Source organism: Ptychodera flava, chromosome 14 (assembly GCF_041260155.1).
Source record: "Ptychodera flava strain L36383 chromosome 14, AS_Pfla_20210202, whole genome shotgun sequence".
Classification (NCBI taxonomy): Eukaryota; Metazoa; Hemichordata; class Enteropneusta; family Ptychoderidae; genus Ptychodera; species Ptychodera flava.
In genome coordinates, this window is record NC_091941.1 from 32,288,383 (window position 1) to 32,305,917 (window position 17,535).

Consider the following 17,535-nt stretch of genomic DNA (forward strand, 5'->3'; position numbering starts at 1 on the left):
GTCGTCCAATATAAGTATGAATTCACCGTAATTGCCCTGATCAAAAGTTATAGCTGTTTAAACTAAACACCATTGATTCTTGTCTTAAACTTTATCTGCTGAATTTAGAAGTTGTAAAAATTCTGAACATTAGTTAATTAGGATGTGACATATTTACTGCAGTCAGCCCCTTGTGCTCTCTTGGCCGAGCATATAAATTTCACTACGTTGAAACCAACAATAAGGATTTATTTCTCCCGATTGTTTCAATCAACAGCTGTGTCATTGAGTTTAATTGGAGAGTATAAGATCATGAACTCTCCTGGCAAAGACAGGAATGAGGCCTCAGATGCACTGACGTTTTGCATCTGTTGTGCTGCTTCCAACTGGAAACATAAATTACTTTCTGGGATGAAATATTCATGGACGTGGATAAGACTTGACAGATATTGTCAATGAAATAATTTCACAGGGGGATTAAACTACTTTGAAGCGTCTATCACAAAATGAGACATTGCAAAATTAATAGATATTGAATCATGTTCCTCATTGGTCAAAACTTGTATATCCTTTTTACTATTATCCAATCACACATTAGAATGGTAACTTCAAAAGTTTCCGTTGTGTGTTAGCGATTGACAAATACATGAAAGGTTAAACATGATAAGTGCTAGAAGTTGTTGTTTATTTTTCTATGCCATGCTTATACTCAGCTGTGGTAAATTTGAAGAGAAAAATCTTTACACACTGGTAACTTTGAGTGATTGTAAAGTGTTGTATGGGAAATTGTTACGAGTGAATTTTTTTAGTATTGTACAACAAGTAAATTTTACAATTAATCATTAATTTTTTTTACAAAGGTGCAAAATTAAGCAGCACCCCATTTATGTGTGTTGCTTGAATTTGTTTCTCAGACTTAGTTATGACAGGATTCGAATCTTTCAATTTTTCCTTTCTTTTCAAAACCATTCCAGGTGGAACTTACAGGCAGCAGTGTGTTTGACTACGTACATCCTGCAGACCATGCGGAGTTAGCGGAACAGCTAGGCATGAAACTACCACCGAAGACTTCAGGTTCTTCAGCTGAGGGGGGTAGTGGGAGTGGAAGCAGTGCAGCCAGTACCCCAACAGTCTCCTCCCCTCACACACCTCAACAAGGTAAGGCTACAGCTTCCTCCCCAACGTTCCTTGTGTGCAGTCCACAGCCAGCATTGACTCAAGAACAACCCAGGCAGATCAAAGTTGTTCACGCAAATGAAATTTTTTTTTAGAAATCCAAGGGATAAAACAGAGAAAAACGGAAGAGGGAGTAGTTTGAGATGAAAGTTCTTACAAAATATTTTATATTTTAGAACTTTGCAGTGTTCTGTTTGACCAGATAACAAGGCATGACTCGATTGAAACTCATGCTTCATATTAGCAATAGTAATATTAGCAATATGATATATTAGTAATATAGCAATATTGGTTTACTTTGTTACTGAGAGTTTTTTCCTGATTTTCCATTTGATCCTCCTAGAAAGTCAATTCAGGAACATGTCAATTACACAAATTAGGAATTAGGTTCTCAGAGACCTATAAGCACCATCATGGGTACAGAGGTTATAATTTTATACTTGCTATTATTTGATCTGGTTAAACACTTTAACCAGTAAAACTGTCATTTTGTATACCTGTCGGCCAGAACAATTTCTCAAAATCACTCAAATCCGGCAATAAACTTTTATCGAGATCAGAACCTTTCCTGAACAGTGACAGCCAGGCCAACATACACAATAGTTTACCAGAAGTGGATGGTGATTTGCTGGCAGTATATATGTATGTGTGATACAATAGGACTGCATGTGTCCAGTGACTTTTCTCTGTTTGTAGTAATCTCTGGTTTAATGACACTCCGTCAACTGACTGTGATGACAATTATGAAAACAGTGAACATGAGGCACAAATGAGTAAAAGTCAAGTCTGAAAATACTGAAATTTGATGCATTTGTTCATTTGTATTCAAAGAAAGGAAGGCAGACCTATTCTCTTCAAATAGCAGTCAGTTTGTGATTTTGGTGCAATGTAAGGATTGACAAATCAACTGGTCTATAAAGACAGGAAAAAACGACTGTCTTAGTAATACTGTAAATCATACAAAGAATGCTTTATATTACTTTGTATTCATTTTCAATTCATGAAAACTTTCACTTTCTTAGAAATCATTCTCAAATATATTCATTAGACACTCATCATCCTTCAAAATTTCAGGTTATTTTGACATTTTCAGGTTAGTGTAAACATATTATCATAACCTCAGTCAGCATACCTAGGAAATTTCAATTTTAATAACAACATTTGCATTAAAATTTTAGAGAATAATTGTAATAATATTTCTTCCTTCTGCGCTCTTTTTATCTGTCTTTTCTCAAAGATACCATAATTACGGGGCAAAACATGTCAAATGTTATTTTGCTGTGAAATTAATGAAGACCATAAAGTGTTCAGCAGTTTTCCTGAGGTGTTGATATGATATCACCCAGTGAAGGCCTTACTGCACAAACATCATCTAGGGCAATTACATCGCTTTCGGCAATTTCAAGGCTTTTTTTTAGAATTTTTTGTGAGGAATATGTTGAATCTCACCTTATCTATGGTTGACATTACATTGCAGTTGTGCCTATATACACAGCAAATTAGGAAAGGCCTTCATTCACATATTCTGTAAAAAAATTAGTGAATTTTACCCTTTCTTTCTTGTTTGAAGAATTGCATGGTTCTACGGAACGCAATATTCCAAAAATTTGGTTCACAAGGTGTGAACTCAGTTTGCTTAAATCAGGTACATTTCCTCTGAAATATACAAATTTACTTGAAACCATGGTGTAAATGTGCTTTGACATGAGTGAAGTGAAGAGCTGAGTTTAAAGTACGACAAGTCATCTTGTACCATTTATTATTTAAAGGTTTAATTACTTCTCAGGTTAAAAGGAAGGCACTTTTACATTAATCCAAATTCAGTCTTTGTCACTCTGTCACTTTTTACATCCAATATCGAATGTATCTTCGGTTTCTTAACTTTTTTTCACACTGCTAAGCAAGCCATTTTTCACTGACCTCACCACTGTCCAGTCTTTCTGAGTTTAATCTTAATTATTTTTAAAGTTGGATATCATCATGGTAGACTTTGAAACCCAGGGCACTAATTAGGAATTGAGAAAACACCTAGTATGTTGTAATTTAGCCACAAAGATACTGGAAGTGTAGAGTGTTTTGAGCTTCAACAATTTCGATGAACTATATTGTTGACTACTCTGAAAATCTTCTCCCCGATAAGAATGACTGTTTTTAACACTGAATCTCGTACTGTTCAGGCTAATTGGCTGTTCCACATTGCAATGACATGGTTTAGCTAGAAATCATTTTTTTTTTCATAGCTATGCCTGTCAGCATTATAATCATTATGAAGGGGTAATGGAAGGTGGCTTTACAAGTTTAGAGGTTCCCATTTGATTTTACCATGGCGCTTGACAAATAAAAAGCCTAATATGATGCTTTGTAACGCACTGACCCACATCAATGGAAGTGCTGTTGCCTTGTCATTCAGTGCACTTATCACACAACAAACATCAACGCAAATTATGAACAACTCAGCTGTGTCTCTTATAGTCTCCTAACAGGGTAAAACCAAAGTCTTTTCTGTTCCCTTAAAAAACTCCACCCAGCAAATATTTCAATGAAACATTTAACAAACCACCAAACATGAAAAAAATGTGAGTAACTTTTTTCCACAATGCTTCTCTGTCATTTTACGAAAGTGGTTACTTTTATTCTAATTTTTGGTTTTGTCCTCATTCAAAAAAACTTTACAAAAGTACACGTCAGGCAGCTGTATGTATTAGTTTAAAATCCAGTACTTCACCTGTTAAATCCAGCTATATCCCTGACAGCATGCTGTTTAAATTACTTCATATAGACCTTGTTTCCATTTTACTGACTTCACTGAGGGACTGTACCATAATACCAAAAAAAGTCTAGAGTCTCTTTATCATTGTTAACATATCTTCCAGCGATACTAACAGCATTGTACCCCCATTTTAGCTAGCTGAATGTCACAGTATTTCACCAGAGAGAAAGTGAACACATTTTAAACCAACCTTGTTCATATGAAACTTTCAGCTGTTTCAAGATATTTACTTACATACTTTATTGCCAATTTTAATTGTTTACAAAACATGTAATAAATTTGATTATGCATTTATAAATAACCTGGCAATATTGGAAGCCAGAAGTTTATATATTAGAAACAATTGTCAGTTTGTATGCTACAAATACTCAATAATCAGGACCAAGCCTTTTCTAATATGCAACAGAATTTCAGCAGACTTCTTGTATCTGATTTCTGCAAAGTCAATCATTCACATACAAAAATGTCACTGAAAAGGTGTTAATGTTCTTATGCCGTCTATTGTCAGTGTGTTGCTTCTTTTTATTGCCTTTGTTCTTGAAAATTTAAGTTTCTCAAAAAATTTTGCATCAAATAATGCAACTTTGAGTATCTACACTATATCTTCATGACTTTGTACTTGGTTATGATCTCAAATTACTTCAAACCGAACTTGATTATCCCCGAAAACTGGTAAGATGCGTTGAAAACATTGACCTTGTGAAAAACGCCACAATCAAAGGTATCATGCATATTTTTGTATAAAACTGTGAATTATATGACTTTTCACTCCTCTGTCCATCTGGAAAGGTGCAGAAGCATACGGAGATCAGAAACTGTAAAAGTGTAGGCAGCTACAGACAGATTAAGGTGTCACTTCCTATTTTGTCCTTCATAAAATTGTAAGGTTGTGTGATGGAGGTCTTAAATTAGTAACAAACCCCAGTCGTAAAATCAGAGTTTTATACATGTGATCAGGCAAGCACAGAAAATGACAGGGAATGAGTACGACTAAGCTAGGTAAGCCTGGCTCCTCCCAAAAGATCCATTTATTTTCACTGTCTCCCGTATCCCAACCCATTTGTCACTGTCACTCTGCTTCATCTCTCCTCCATGACAAAAGTATAACACACTTTCCAACCAACTAGGTGACACAGGCTTGCATTTTAACAAGGTGCTCAACCTTTTTTTTGTCTCCTACAAATACAGATTGTTGATTCTTAGTCTAGCAAACTTATTCTCACCTGTTCCTCTCAGAGTAAACCTCCTTGTGACTGTCTCAGGATCAGTGGGTAGTGACACAGGCTAAGTGTCAGAAAGACTTGTGAGTGACACTAGCCAAGTATTGTGTACACAAGACAGTGTGTTCATTGACTCTAGTATCTGTACATACTTATCACAAACACTTGAAATTTCTCCCACTTTGATGTACCAGTACTGCCAAAGAATTGACACAAAAAGTATACACTAGCTTTACTACAGGGAAAACATTCTAATTTCTCTTTTCCATGTAATCAGAACTCTGTATTATTTCACAATCATTTGGCAAGGAATCCTCAATATTTGTAAAGACTGGATAATTGTAGAATTTTCTCCCTTGTTGAAATAATCTGTGACACTATAAAAGATATTAATCTCAGAAATGCAGACATTTTAATACACAAAGGAATTGTGTCATGATTTCAGATGTTCAGGGTTGTTATCGGGAGATTTCAGAGTTTCTAATTTTTGTGACTGTCTGGAATGATATTGTATGGTGAAGATGAAACTTTTGCTCACCTCCAAATAAACCACATCACCATTTTACAACTTTAGGATTTGTGAAAAATGTTTCTGACAATGATGTCAGACAAATATTACTGAAATGGATATTGTTCTCTGACCTTGTTCTCTAAAAATGTTGCTCTGTTCAGAGGCATATCACACAAAATGGCACTGACACTTAACATTGCATACTGTACATTCATGGGAAACAGTCAATATAGCTTCTAAGTATAGCATCAAAGTGAAAGTACGATTGTTAAAACCTATTAAACGGTAGAGTTGCAATGACAGTAGATGGAAACTCTGGGCGGCAGAATTAAGAATAGGAAACACTATAATTTTAGAAAATGTCAAAAGTGGTCTTTGATGTATTCTAAACTGTCATGAAAACTGTGATTATAACAGAACCACATTTTATAAATGTCAGTTGCCATGAAAAGCCAGTATCCAGAAGCTTTTTATCTAAATCAATGAGGGTTTCCCCTCACACAGAATTGCAAAACCTACACATGTATTACATCAAATTGCAGTATGGAATATCCTCCAGGGTTGAAGCCCTAACATCAGTAACATAACACATGAATTATTGACAATGCAATGCAGGGCTATATGAAATCTCAAAAAACTTATTTCTATAATGAAATTGAATTTCTTTTCTTGTCTAGCAGCAGCATCTGATCCACCTCTGATGAATATAAATGAAACATAATTACTGGAGCAGGTTGTTACAAAATAACTTGGTTATAGAATAGTTGGTGTAATTTCCGAACAACACTCCTTCCACGATCCGCATTGTATGGGTCAATGATAATGATTTTTATAATGTGCCAGGGTTATACCAGAAAGCCCTTTTGAAGTTTTTATCCTGAAAAAGCTATTCAGTCATTCATCTACCCATTCCACATCAATAATTCCGCAAAGTATGAATAATTTGTAAGCTGGCATATGTATGTGAATGCCAAATTAGTGTCAGACAATGCAAAACTGATGAAATCAAGGCTAAGTTTGGATGGAGGGCGTTTCATAAAATGTGCATAATGTAACAGAGTAGCCACAATTCATCTGACTTGATTCAGTCCCTTTGTCCGTTTGTGATACAAGTTTGTATTTGCAAAGATCCTGATATAATGAGTACGTTCAGACTGACGACTTTGCGTCGGCCCAGGTCCCGACCAGGGCCGGGGCCGACGTAAAAACCAATGTGGACACGCTGAGTCGGCCCTGGGCCGACTCAGTTTGGTCCCGGTTAGAAGGGGGGGTCAGGGCCGACTCAGGGCCGACGCAAATTTGGTCCGACGCAAATCGCCAGTGTGGACACGTTACGTCGGCCCTGGTCCCAGTTGACCAGGCCTCCGCTATGGATCGAAGTTGAACTAGTCACACTATTCGCGCAAAACAAACGACGTTTGAAACTAAAGTTTACACCTATCGAAAGTTTTCAATCCAGTCTTTACATTTTAATATCATCCCATGTACGCTGAACTTCCCACCAACCTTTGTTCCGCAAACGAGACCATGTCATTCGATTCCACAGTGCACGTAATAGACTAGAGAGGCATGTCAAAATGCCGCGCACTGGTTATTTCTCCACCGCGGTCTTATATATACCATATGCTCATCCAATAAATGGTGAAGATCTCTCCGATGATTAAAAGGGTGAGTGGTAGTCATATTTGCCTTCTTGTGCGTAAAACACAGGAAAATCATGATAGTAGAAACAGCATGCCATATTCAAATGCGCCATTTTGAACTTTGACAGGTCAGAGGTCACAAAGGAAGGTAAAGTTACGTCGGCCCTAATTCTGGTACCGGTAGGTGTGGACACGGACCAAATTTAATCCCAAAGGACAATTATTTTGCGTCGGACCAAATTTCAGTTGGGTTGCCAATGTGAACAAGATAAATGAAAATATTTGGAGTTTTTGTTACAAATAGGCTAAAAAATTTGGACACATGAATGTATCAATTTTTTTCATGCTGTATTGAATGTATTTAAATCTGATGCTCAATAACTTACTCTAGATGGCCAGCAGGGGTAGTGGATATTTCACAGAGAGTACCTCTATTTGTAATTATCTTTTTCACAAGGAGAGTCATGTTTATGCAATGTCTCAAAATTCCATTGTTTGCTGAAATATTTTGCAAATCATAACAAAATTTTATATGTCTGCATTTTAGCTTGTCTTTTCCTGCTACAAAGTGTGAAAAACATGGAAATAGATTTACCAATAAAAATACACAAATTTACAATACTCTTTTTTATAAGAAAATGGAAAAAGACACTTGAGGACAAAAGAAAGAATACTAGCCTTTGTGAATTGTACAGTATTATCAGAGTGGGTGGAGAGGTTGATTTAATGGTGTAACACATGAAGATTGATCCTCTGAAACTTTAATCATCAATTCAAGTGATAAATTCCGCACAACCATTGCTATAAATTATGCTTTATAATAGCTTGTAGGGAATAACCTACACTGAAACAGTAAATGAACCTGTGAAACACAACTTGATACAGAAGAACTCGATACAATGTAACCAACAGGAAAAGAAATTGATACAAATGAATGTACTGCTGATAAAAAGTTGAATAAAAAGTAACAAGCACCATATCTTTGAAACAAATGAACCAATAGAACATGCACAGTAATATTTTTATGGCAAGTTTCAAGACTGAGGAGAGAACTGTAGTTATGCAATGCTTGATGGCATTGTTACAAAACATTTAAATTTATAAAAGAAAACATCTTTGTTTGTTTCTTACAGATTACAATACCAATGCACTCAATGCAAAATAAAACTGTTTTTTATTCTCAGTGCTCTTATTACAGGAATGACAAGCAGTAACTTATAAAATTTTCTAAAATAATACCACAACAAAGTTGGGTATTCTACAATGTCAAATTGAATAGACTGCAACTGAATTTTCTCTGCCAGACATCTTACTTTCTAATGTCACACATAAATATCTTTCAGACCATTACAAATTTGTCTACCTAATTACATACTCCATTCCAGTCATTGTAGGCCTGAAGGTTCTGTACACTACAACACAGAAAAACACAGAGCATGAACAGGAAAATGTCACCCATTCTTTTGTCAGCTTGGTATGTTTCTGCTCTAAGCAGGCGGAATACTCGATACTGAGGCAGCCAATCCAAGCTGGCAGTCAGACATACCATACATCATCCCAGTATCTGACTTGTGAAGCATTAACATAATGCAGCAAAGCACATTTTGATTGGTTCAAAGTAATCACATGTTAATGAGCTAATTAGCATTCTTGGCAAATATTGGCGTAGCCATAGTACAACAATCTACATGCGAATGAGGACATTTATTTTGAAAAAGTGCTCTCCAAGGAGCTCCATCTCTGTGTGCGTGTGTCTAAATTCCTCTTCTTTCCAGAGAATAACTTCAGTCAAAAACCTCGACACACATTCAAACACGGAGCTTGACTAAATCCTTCTCCATTGACTCAGAATTTCATGGTTCAAGTATAAAGATGCATGGTTGGCAGCCTTCTGGCGCAATATAAAGAGAACAGTGTATAATAGATGCGATCCCAGCTGGGATGGCTACTATTTCTCACACTTGATGATGGCATGATGGGCTATAAACATGATACAAAGATCCATACTAAAGCAATATATTTGGCGTTAAGTAACGAAAACTTATTACCAAAGAAGAGCATCATGTGCAATATATTATACCTTTTTACTGTTGGCAGGAGCATCAGGAATGATGCTGAAAGCTTCTGGGAGGCAATGTGTGCTCAGGAAAAAAACACTGACTGATCACGGAGACAGCACAAACTAACAAACCATGAAAAATGGCAATATCCATTAACCTTTTAAAAGAGAGCTTTACTTATCACAGAAATTTGCAGCTCAAACTGACAGAAAATGGCAGTCATCTTCAGACACGGAATCAAAGTACCTCTGTTCATTATCTCTCTCAATAGCAGAAGATCAACAACACTCTGCTGACAATTATCAACATAAATTTCCTCCCTCACAAGGGACTGTGGAAAAGCTGGTATGCAATTACTGTTGTTTGAGTTTAGGGCAATCTTCACCCGTGTTTAGTTTCTCCATGGCGATCTCAACCCATTGACCTTAAATAAGTGCCCCCCGAAAAGAGGAGGAAGACAAGTTGCCAGGGGAACTAGAATCAGTTGATCAGTGTAAGGGAAACACTTTGAATGACAATCAAACACGATCAAAGACAACAAAGCCAGCAGGAAATAATTGAAAGAAAAATTAAGGAAATTAAAACGATTGTAGTATTAGGTGTAAACTGTTTGGGAGTAAATCCCGAACACCGGTTGTCATGCCAACGGGACAAGTTATTGAAGTGTCATGGTTACTAATTAGAAACGAGTCTAGATTCACTAATAGTCTGATGACAAAGTTTACTGATCGATGTGGAGTTAACACTTTAATGATTTCCATCAAAAGCCCATGAAAATGGCCTCAGTAGAAATTTCATCTCCATCGTACTATGGCTGACATCACTTTGTCAGTATAATAAATGTGTCTTTGTCATTTGGATGTATCTATCTCTTCATTTCCCTGTCTCTCAGCCTCTCCTTCTCTGCCTCTTTCCTGTTTCTAAGCATTACTTAAGATGGTGTGCTATTTTTCAAAGAGGTCCTGTCAGGGTTCTTCTTTGTTCAGCCAGAGAACTTTGATGACACCCCTCGTCATTTTTCACAGCCATTTGTCGTCTACACTGTGAGTGCATTCTAGTTAATGAAGTCACAACAAGAAAGAGAAACTTGAAACAAACGATGCACATGGGAAATTAATGAAAAAAGGAATTCTTTCACCTTGCCATATTAATGTTTCCATTTATCTGGGGAGGTGGTCGGAGCACAACTTGCTTCTATTTCTCCAGTCCCATTTTCTCTTCCAATCTGACAAGCTTGCTTTTCTGTATGTCAGCTTAATGATTGTTGATTCTGAAAACTGATTAAAATTTAAAATCCCTCATCTGATAGAAAATCCCATAGGCCAGAAAGTTGCGTAATTTCTGACTATCCTGCCGACACTAGTACCATCATATTTGACTGGGTGAATGAAAATATAAAACAGGGCAACTCGTTTGGGTATATGACAAAATTAAAAAATGAACATACCCTTCAACAAAGCTTCTCCAATTCTTTGTGACAAGATTGACAAAACCAGCAGCCAAGAACTTGGGGCAACTGCCACGACTTAGTGTAAACATTTTGTAATGGGCCAGGCATACATGTTATTCAGGGTGGATCTAAAATAGGACTAATCTGGGCTAACTAGGGGTGGATCAGAAGAACTGCACTAGGGATTTACTTCCAACTTGCCTCATATCTTCTGTTACTCCTCAGGGATGAGGACAATTTACAGCACATTGCTAGTATAAGCTACAAGGTAGTCTAGTGATTTATAGAGAGTATTAACATCCCTGTAGGAGCGCTTGTCTGACATGGCCACTGCTATGCACAGCTACTTTAATGTAACTAGAAAAAGAGTATAAGAGTTGTTTGCAGAGAGTGCTAAATCCAGAATAATGAGATTGGAACGGAATGGGTAGGGATTACAGGCAGGTGTACTGGTTTGATCAAATTGGTAATTAAGGAAAGCAATTCTGCATGGTAGGCAGAGATGAATTAATCAACGCTCCCCGCTCACCTTCAGATGGAATCCAAGAAATTAATAGAGGTGCAATTGATTGTGACATTTACAACGTTGGACAAATGTACCATTTCAACGTTGTAATGGATCTGTCATTTGGAATGTCTCAAACCCATTCATCTCTTGAGAATTCGTTCCACCAAACAGAGTCACTTTCTCCAAATCACCCTCATCATGCCCTGCCCAGCAGATAAATATCACCAAAAAACATACAGCAACTTTTCCCACACCAGACTGCGCTTTTTAAAAGAATTTGGCCTCAACCACATAGTGCCCTCACACATTTCCAGGCAAAGTTTGACGTCAATACTGCTGTGTGACAGATATAGGTTTGCATAAGAGGCGTAGCATTCGTGAAACCCAGGTAAAATTTGTACAGATTGGATGTATTTGAAAGACTTCTTGTTTGAATTGGGAAAACATAAAAAGACAACGAAAAGCGGTATTCACAGAGAGGTACACTCTGATTAGGTGGTAGGCAGGTTTACTTTTGAATGTAAACAGTCTGTCTACAATTTACCACTGACTGTTTTTACAAAGACTATGAACATCAAACTGCATTGAGGAAAGGGTGATTCTCTATGTATAGATACAGAAACCTGTGAAATTGCCCACACAAATTGGTGGTATACAACTGTATGTATGGATATGACTGTTGTTGATAAGTCTTGGAAATTCAGGCCTGGGTACAATCTAGAAAGGGATGCCATTATCTTGAATTCCACTGGGTTTTTAAAGGACTAGTATGACAATTTGATCTTATTTCATTATTTATTTATCTATTTAGTTATTTATTTATTTATTTATTTATTTACTGGTTTTATTTGATTTGCTTTTTCATTTGTTATTTATTATTTATTGTTTTTATTTAATTTATTTTTTCATTAATTATTTATTTACTTATTTATTTACAACACTGTGAACTACATGCTTTCTGATTATTTGACTGTCTGACTAGATTAAATTGAAAAAATAGATCCATCATATTATGATAGCTTCACTTGTTGGCATTTCACTTTTCCCTTTGTATGGACATTGAACTTTGTCTTTATTTTATCATGATAAAACTTATATTCACACAACATTTGCAATATGAGAGAGAGAGAGAGAGAGAGAGAGAGAGAGAGAGAGAGAGAGAGAGGGGGGAGAGACTAGCTGACAAAATACAGTCTTACCTCTCAGTGACAGAAAATAATGATTAATTTCTGGACAAACAGTATATTCATTGCACAAAATCAACATGAAATACAATTCAATAGAAAAGTTGTTTGTTATCATCAACCGATCAGTTCAAATTACATTCTATCATCGGCAGTAATCTGTTGAAGATTTCTGTGTCAGCTAGTATCTTGCCTATGTGAGTTGTGCCTCGCCAGCTCAAGAAGCTAAGAAGCCTTGCAGACATAAAGAGTTTAACCTTTCCGCCCTTTGTTCCATCAACCATGGAATAATCACATTGTTTTCCACAGCTGGTCGATGAATTCTCTGACTACTGGGGAAAACGAGTAGGTTTAAAAGACTTCCAAAGTACACCACATAGTGATTGCACACACAGTTACCGTTCAAGAGCTGCGTGTTATATCGCAACGCATGTAAACATGTCAGCTTAGATAAAATGGCGACAGCGACTGCCTCGTGACGGAGCGCATCCGGTGTTTCACACTTTATCGGCACTACAGTGATATCAGACTTCGTTAACTGCTTCAAACACAAGGGGGACGCGCATCCTCCAAGACTAGAGTCAGTTTTAGCATGTACATGATGTTCACTGTCATTACCACACGCATCAGTTGTTTTGGGATTATCTGAATGTGACTAACAAACTCTCATTGAATCAGAATTCCTCCAGACAGTAAATGACCTCTGGGAGGCCTGGATAATCACATGTGGATTTCTTTCTAAAATCCCTCAACACTTGTTCCAATTAGATCAACACAACCAAATCACTTACTCAATTTTCGTCAATGGATTTGATTGGGCTTTGACTTGATTGTCTTTTCACACACAGGAATGACAATGACGATGTCAGCCGACCACCGATATGAGCGGGGCTTCTTTTTGCGCATGAAATCAACGCTCACCAAGAGGGGAGTACATATCAAGTCTTCGGGCTATAAGGTAAGCAAATGTAAAACACGAGATAATGCGGCAAAGATACATGTAAAGTCTACGTGTACAGTAAGTTTGTAATGACAAGGCAATGTACATGTCGATTACATACAGGTAGTTTGGTCCTCAAAAACATACATATCTGAATGAAATAGTTTTTGGAAAAAATAAATTATCTCACCTCTTTTTGTTGCATCCGATGATCAAGTGAGTCTAGTTTGAACATTCAGATACACTGCAATTTCTTAAGATACATGTAGCAAATAAGTCATACAGTAGGCTGTATCATTGATACTTTTCATTGATTTTAAATTTAAAGTTTTCACTCATTTTGTCATATCTGCTGGTTTATGGCGTGTGCAAAAACACCCTTGCTATCAGAAATATTCAGAAATCCTTTAGAAGAGGACTTCAGATGGATGGTTCTGTACATTTAAAGCTTTTTACACTTCTATATCTGTACAGCAGTATTGTTTTCAACTGAAGTAGAATAGGATAATTGCTGTTTTTCGAGATTGCTGAAATGGGACCATCAGTTCTGAACACAACCAGTAAAATTTGGTTACAGGAAATCCAGCTTCGGAGCATATTTACAGGTTTTGTTTGTCATTTTTCCAGGTTGTTCAAATATCTGGTAGGCTTCGACCTCGAATGATATTGACCCACACACAGCGCCAGCCAGTCACAATCATAGGGTTCGTCGCACTAGCTCATTCACTGCCATCCCCGAACATCAATGAAATTCGCATGGAGTGTGAGATGTTTGTCAGCAAAGCCAATCTGGATATGAAAATTTCATTCTGTGAACCAAGGTATGTGTTTCTCTTCAGCCAACATTGACAACTGACTTTGTACGATGCAAGTTGTCAAATGTAGTAAACTGCACATGTTAATTTCAGGATTACTATTTCATCTGGTCCCCAAACCCAAGCTTGACAATAACTATACTCCTCTTATACATCCACCATGCACACGTACCCTCCATTGAGTCCAAAATTCTTAGTGCTTACCTTCATTTCAGACTCCGTCAACTTCTTTTTTGGCACTGATCCTAATGTATCAATAAGTGGTCTTTATTCTGTATTTCCGGGCCATCGGCCCAATATATAAACAAAACTCAGATAACATTATTAATCCTAGTGTCTCACTAAAATTTACACTGACCAAATTGCAAAGAACAGGAAAAGAACAATTTCCTAATCAACCAGGCCACATTCCCAACAGAAAAACTTCAGACTTGCATTCGAGCACAAACTTCACAACTTTTCTGTACTTTAAAAACCTTTGACAAATGATCAAACCTGGTAAAACCTTCACTGACAAATCACAATATTTTGACTTTCCTTTGAGTATTTTCATTTCATAGTTGAATCACTGATGCTGTCTTCCTCATGACAAATATAAAATTGTGACAAAACAATATTTATAACAAAATACAATCATTACCACAATTTGCATCTTAAAGGTAAATGTAAGACAAATAAGGGCAATAATCTTGTGAACGACCGTGCCATACACTTCAGGAAGGCATTTCAACATTTTTAAATGTGAAACATGAGACCAATGTAAACCATCTGTTTAGTTCATCACCTCTGCATAAGCAGTTGCATTATGAATGCATCACTCGAAATTTAAACTTGTTTATTGTGAAAACTGAAAATTGAATTTAAAAAAAAGCAAAAAAAGAAGGAAAATAGTGCACATAATTTGTTTTGACCAAAAATTTAATCTTTTGACAGATGTTAGTTTTGTTGCTTGGAAGAAGAAAAATTTTGAAATGTGAAAAATCAGACAATAGTGAAATGCATGAGTGCTCATGAAAAAGAGATGTAAGACAAAAAGACAATATATGACAAAGTCATTCATAATTTTCACTGTTCCCAACTACCATTCACATATCGTGTATGTTAGCTGATAATATATGGGATTCATATCTTGCTTTCTCTCACTGTGGATTTAACTGTAATGCCTACATGTCAAGGTATTTTTTTATAAGTCAAGATCTATGCCGAGATCAAGCAGGGGCAAAAACAACAGTTCACCTAGCTGACCCTAATAAAGTCAGCTTTACTGTGAAGGTGCGGACAATATTTTACTACTCAGGGCATAAATGTCAGGATATACCTATGACATTATATTTTAAGGGTAACTATAAAACAGTTGGACGTGGGAAAGATGAGATCAGCCAATGATATGCCATGATCTACCCGCAGATATCACCCATCTTCAGAAATTTGTTACTTTTTTAGCTGGATATAGGCCTAATAAAGTACTGGCTGGAGACAAGACACAGAAGTTGCTATTAGAAAGTGTCACTGCATATAAAATAACCATAGGGAGACATTTGCAGACACTCATAAAGACTTGATTACAGTCCTTCTCAGATGCTAAATAAATGGATGATGGTGGAAAGATGATAGTCAATGACACATCTTCCTGACCTGTTCCTCCATTATTTGATACTCGTAAAAATAATAAAACTGTCAGCTTTGGTTTAGACGGGATATCAATAAATCAGTCACCTAGCAAATTAGAAATGTCAGACCTGAAGACAAAATCATGGGCTCCGTGTTGCTCACAAAGGATGTCAGATGTGAGAAGCTGAGAATGAGCCCCCTAGAGCCTCATTCTGGAGAGCATTGAAATTTTAGTCTGGTTCCCTGACCCATTTCCCCGGTAGAGGGCGTGGGGAAATATAGGGTCAGGTACCGGGTAGCCATCTTGAACAGAATTTTGTTCAAGATGGCTGAGGTTAGTCACCTGACAGAACATGCTACAACAAATATGGCTGCTACCATGAAAACGCCGGTCAAAATTCGACTGGATCAGAATTATGTTCGAACACTGGTATCCGAACCAAAAACATTGGCACACGAGACGGGAAACATAAACTGAAAGGATTAATCCAGAAGTATGGGGAAATAGAGGTGATTGAAGGCTGGCTGTGATATCGCAGCAGTACTTGTTGCGTGTATCGAACGCGCTAGGGTCATTGAGGTCATCGCAGACTTTGGCGTGACCCCTATGACCCGAGCACGTTCGATACACGCCACAACTACTGCTGCGATATCACAGCTAATTGAAAGCAAACTTTGTTGGAACTGTGAGCGACGATTGATTTCGATGGATAGAATGGTGTCCGAATTTCGTGAAAAATGCCAGGCATCATGTCGACGTTCTAAAAGTATTAAGAGGTGTGCTAAGTCACAGTGGCTAAATCATGGAGGTAGAAAGTCTTTCTTTCTACCTCCACGGCTTTGTGGTACAAACAAGAAGTTGGTGTCAAGTGAGCCTGAAAGTGCGAAACCCAAGAAAGATGAGAAAACGTTACAAGTGTTACTTTCATCCAATAACAGCTTGTTTTATTTTAACCCAATAGCGTCCATGTTTACATTAGCCGGTACCTGACCCTATATTTCCCACGCCCTCTACCGGGGAAATGGGTCAGGGAACCAGACTATTGAAATTTATGAGCCGTGAACTGTAGAGGGCAGCCTTGTTCAGTCAGTGGAAAGGAGTCTTACAGTTCAAGGAACATAAAATGGGAATTTAACACATATAAACTGACATATTAACCTTCCAGTTACATCATAAATGAAATATAACAACATTTAACGTTTTTACAAACAAAATTTCCGTGCTGTTTGATTGCAGAATAAATCACTACATGGATTTGACGCCTAGTGATGTTTTAGGAAAGAGTGTATATGATTTCCTACATGCAGAGGATGTTGCTGAAATGAGAACGAGTCATTTTGACCGTGAGTATTCAAATAAATATAGTCTGTAGTGTCCAACTTCCTAATATTATTTAAGTTTTGTTGACATTGTGTATAATGATTAAGACAGGAACTTGATGACAAAACTTGTAGGGATTAACGTTTCATCATTTTTATCCTCTTGCTTCTTGTGCCATTTCCAAGTGTTGAACAAGGGTCAAGTCGTAACCAAGTATTTCAGATGGATGACCAAAAGTGGTGGCTATATCTGGATCCAAACTAGTGCAACCATCACCTCTACAAAGAATACCAATGAACGGTTGGTTGTGTGTATCAACTACATTCTCAGGTATGGACTACTATTTT

The 17,535-nt window shown here is 37.0% G+C and overlaps 2 protein-coding genes across 10 annotated transcripts in view; one reads left to right on the forward strand and one right to left on the reverse strand.

Moving 5' to 3' along the window:
* Positions 1-17,535, forward strand: part of LOC139150200 (neuronal PAS domain-containing protein 3-like) — a 138,357-nt gene that overhangs the window by 112,900 nt on the left and 7,922 nt on the right. For all 9 annotated transcript variants that reach the window (XM_070722412.1, XM_070722419.1, XM_070722416.1 and 6 more), the window contains 5 exons: positions 954-1,137; positions 13,350-13,459; positions 14,069-14,262; positions 17,105-17,211; positions 17,374-17,518. In XM_070722412.1, the coding sequence (XP_070578513.1) occupies positions 954-1,137; positions 13,350-13,459; positions 14,069-14,262; positions 17,105-17,211; positions 17,374-17,518 (740 nt within the window). The remainder of the gene's footprint in view (positions 1-953; positions 1,138-13,349; positions 13,460-14,068; positions 14,263-17,104; positions 17,212-17,373; positions 17,519-17,535) is intronic.
* Positions 1-17,535, reverse strand: part of LOC139150202 (egl nine homolog 1-like) — a 227,996-nt gene that overhangs the window by 89,808 nt on the left and 120,653 nt on the right.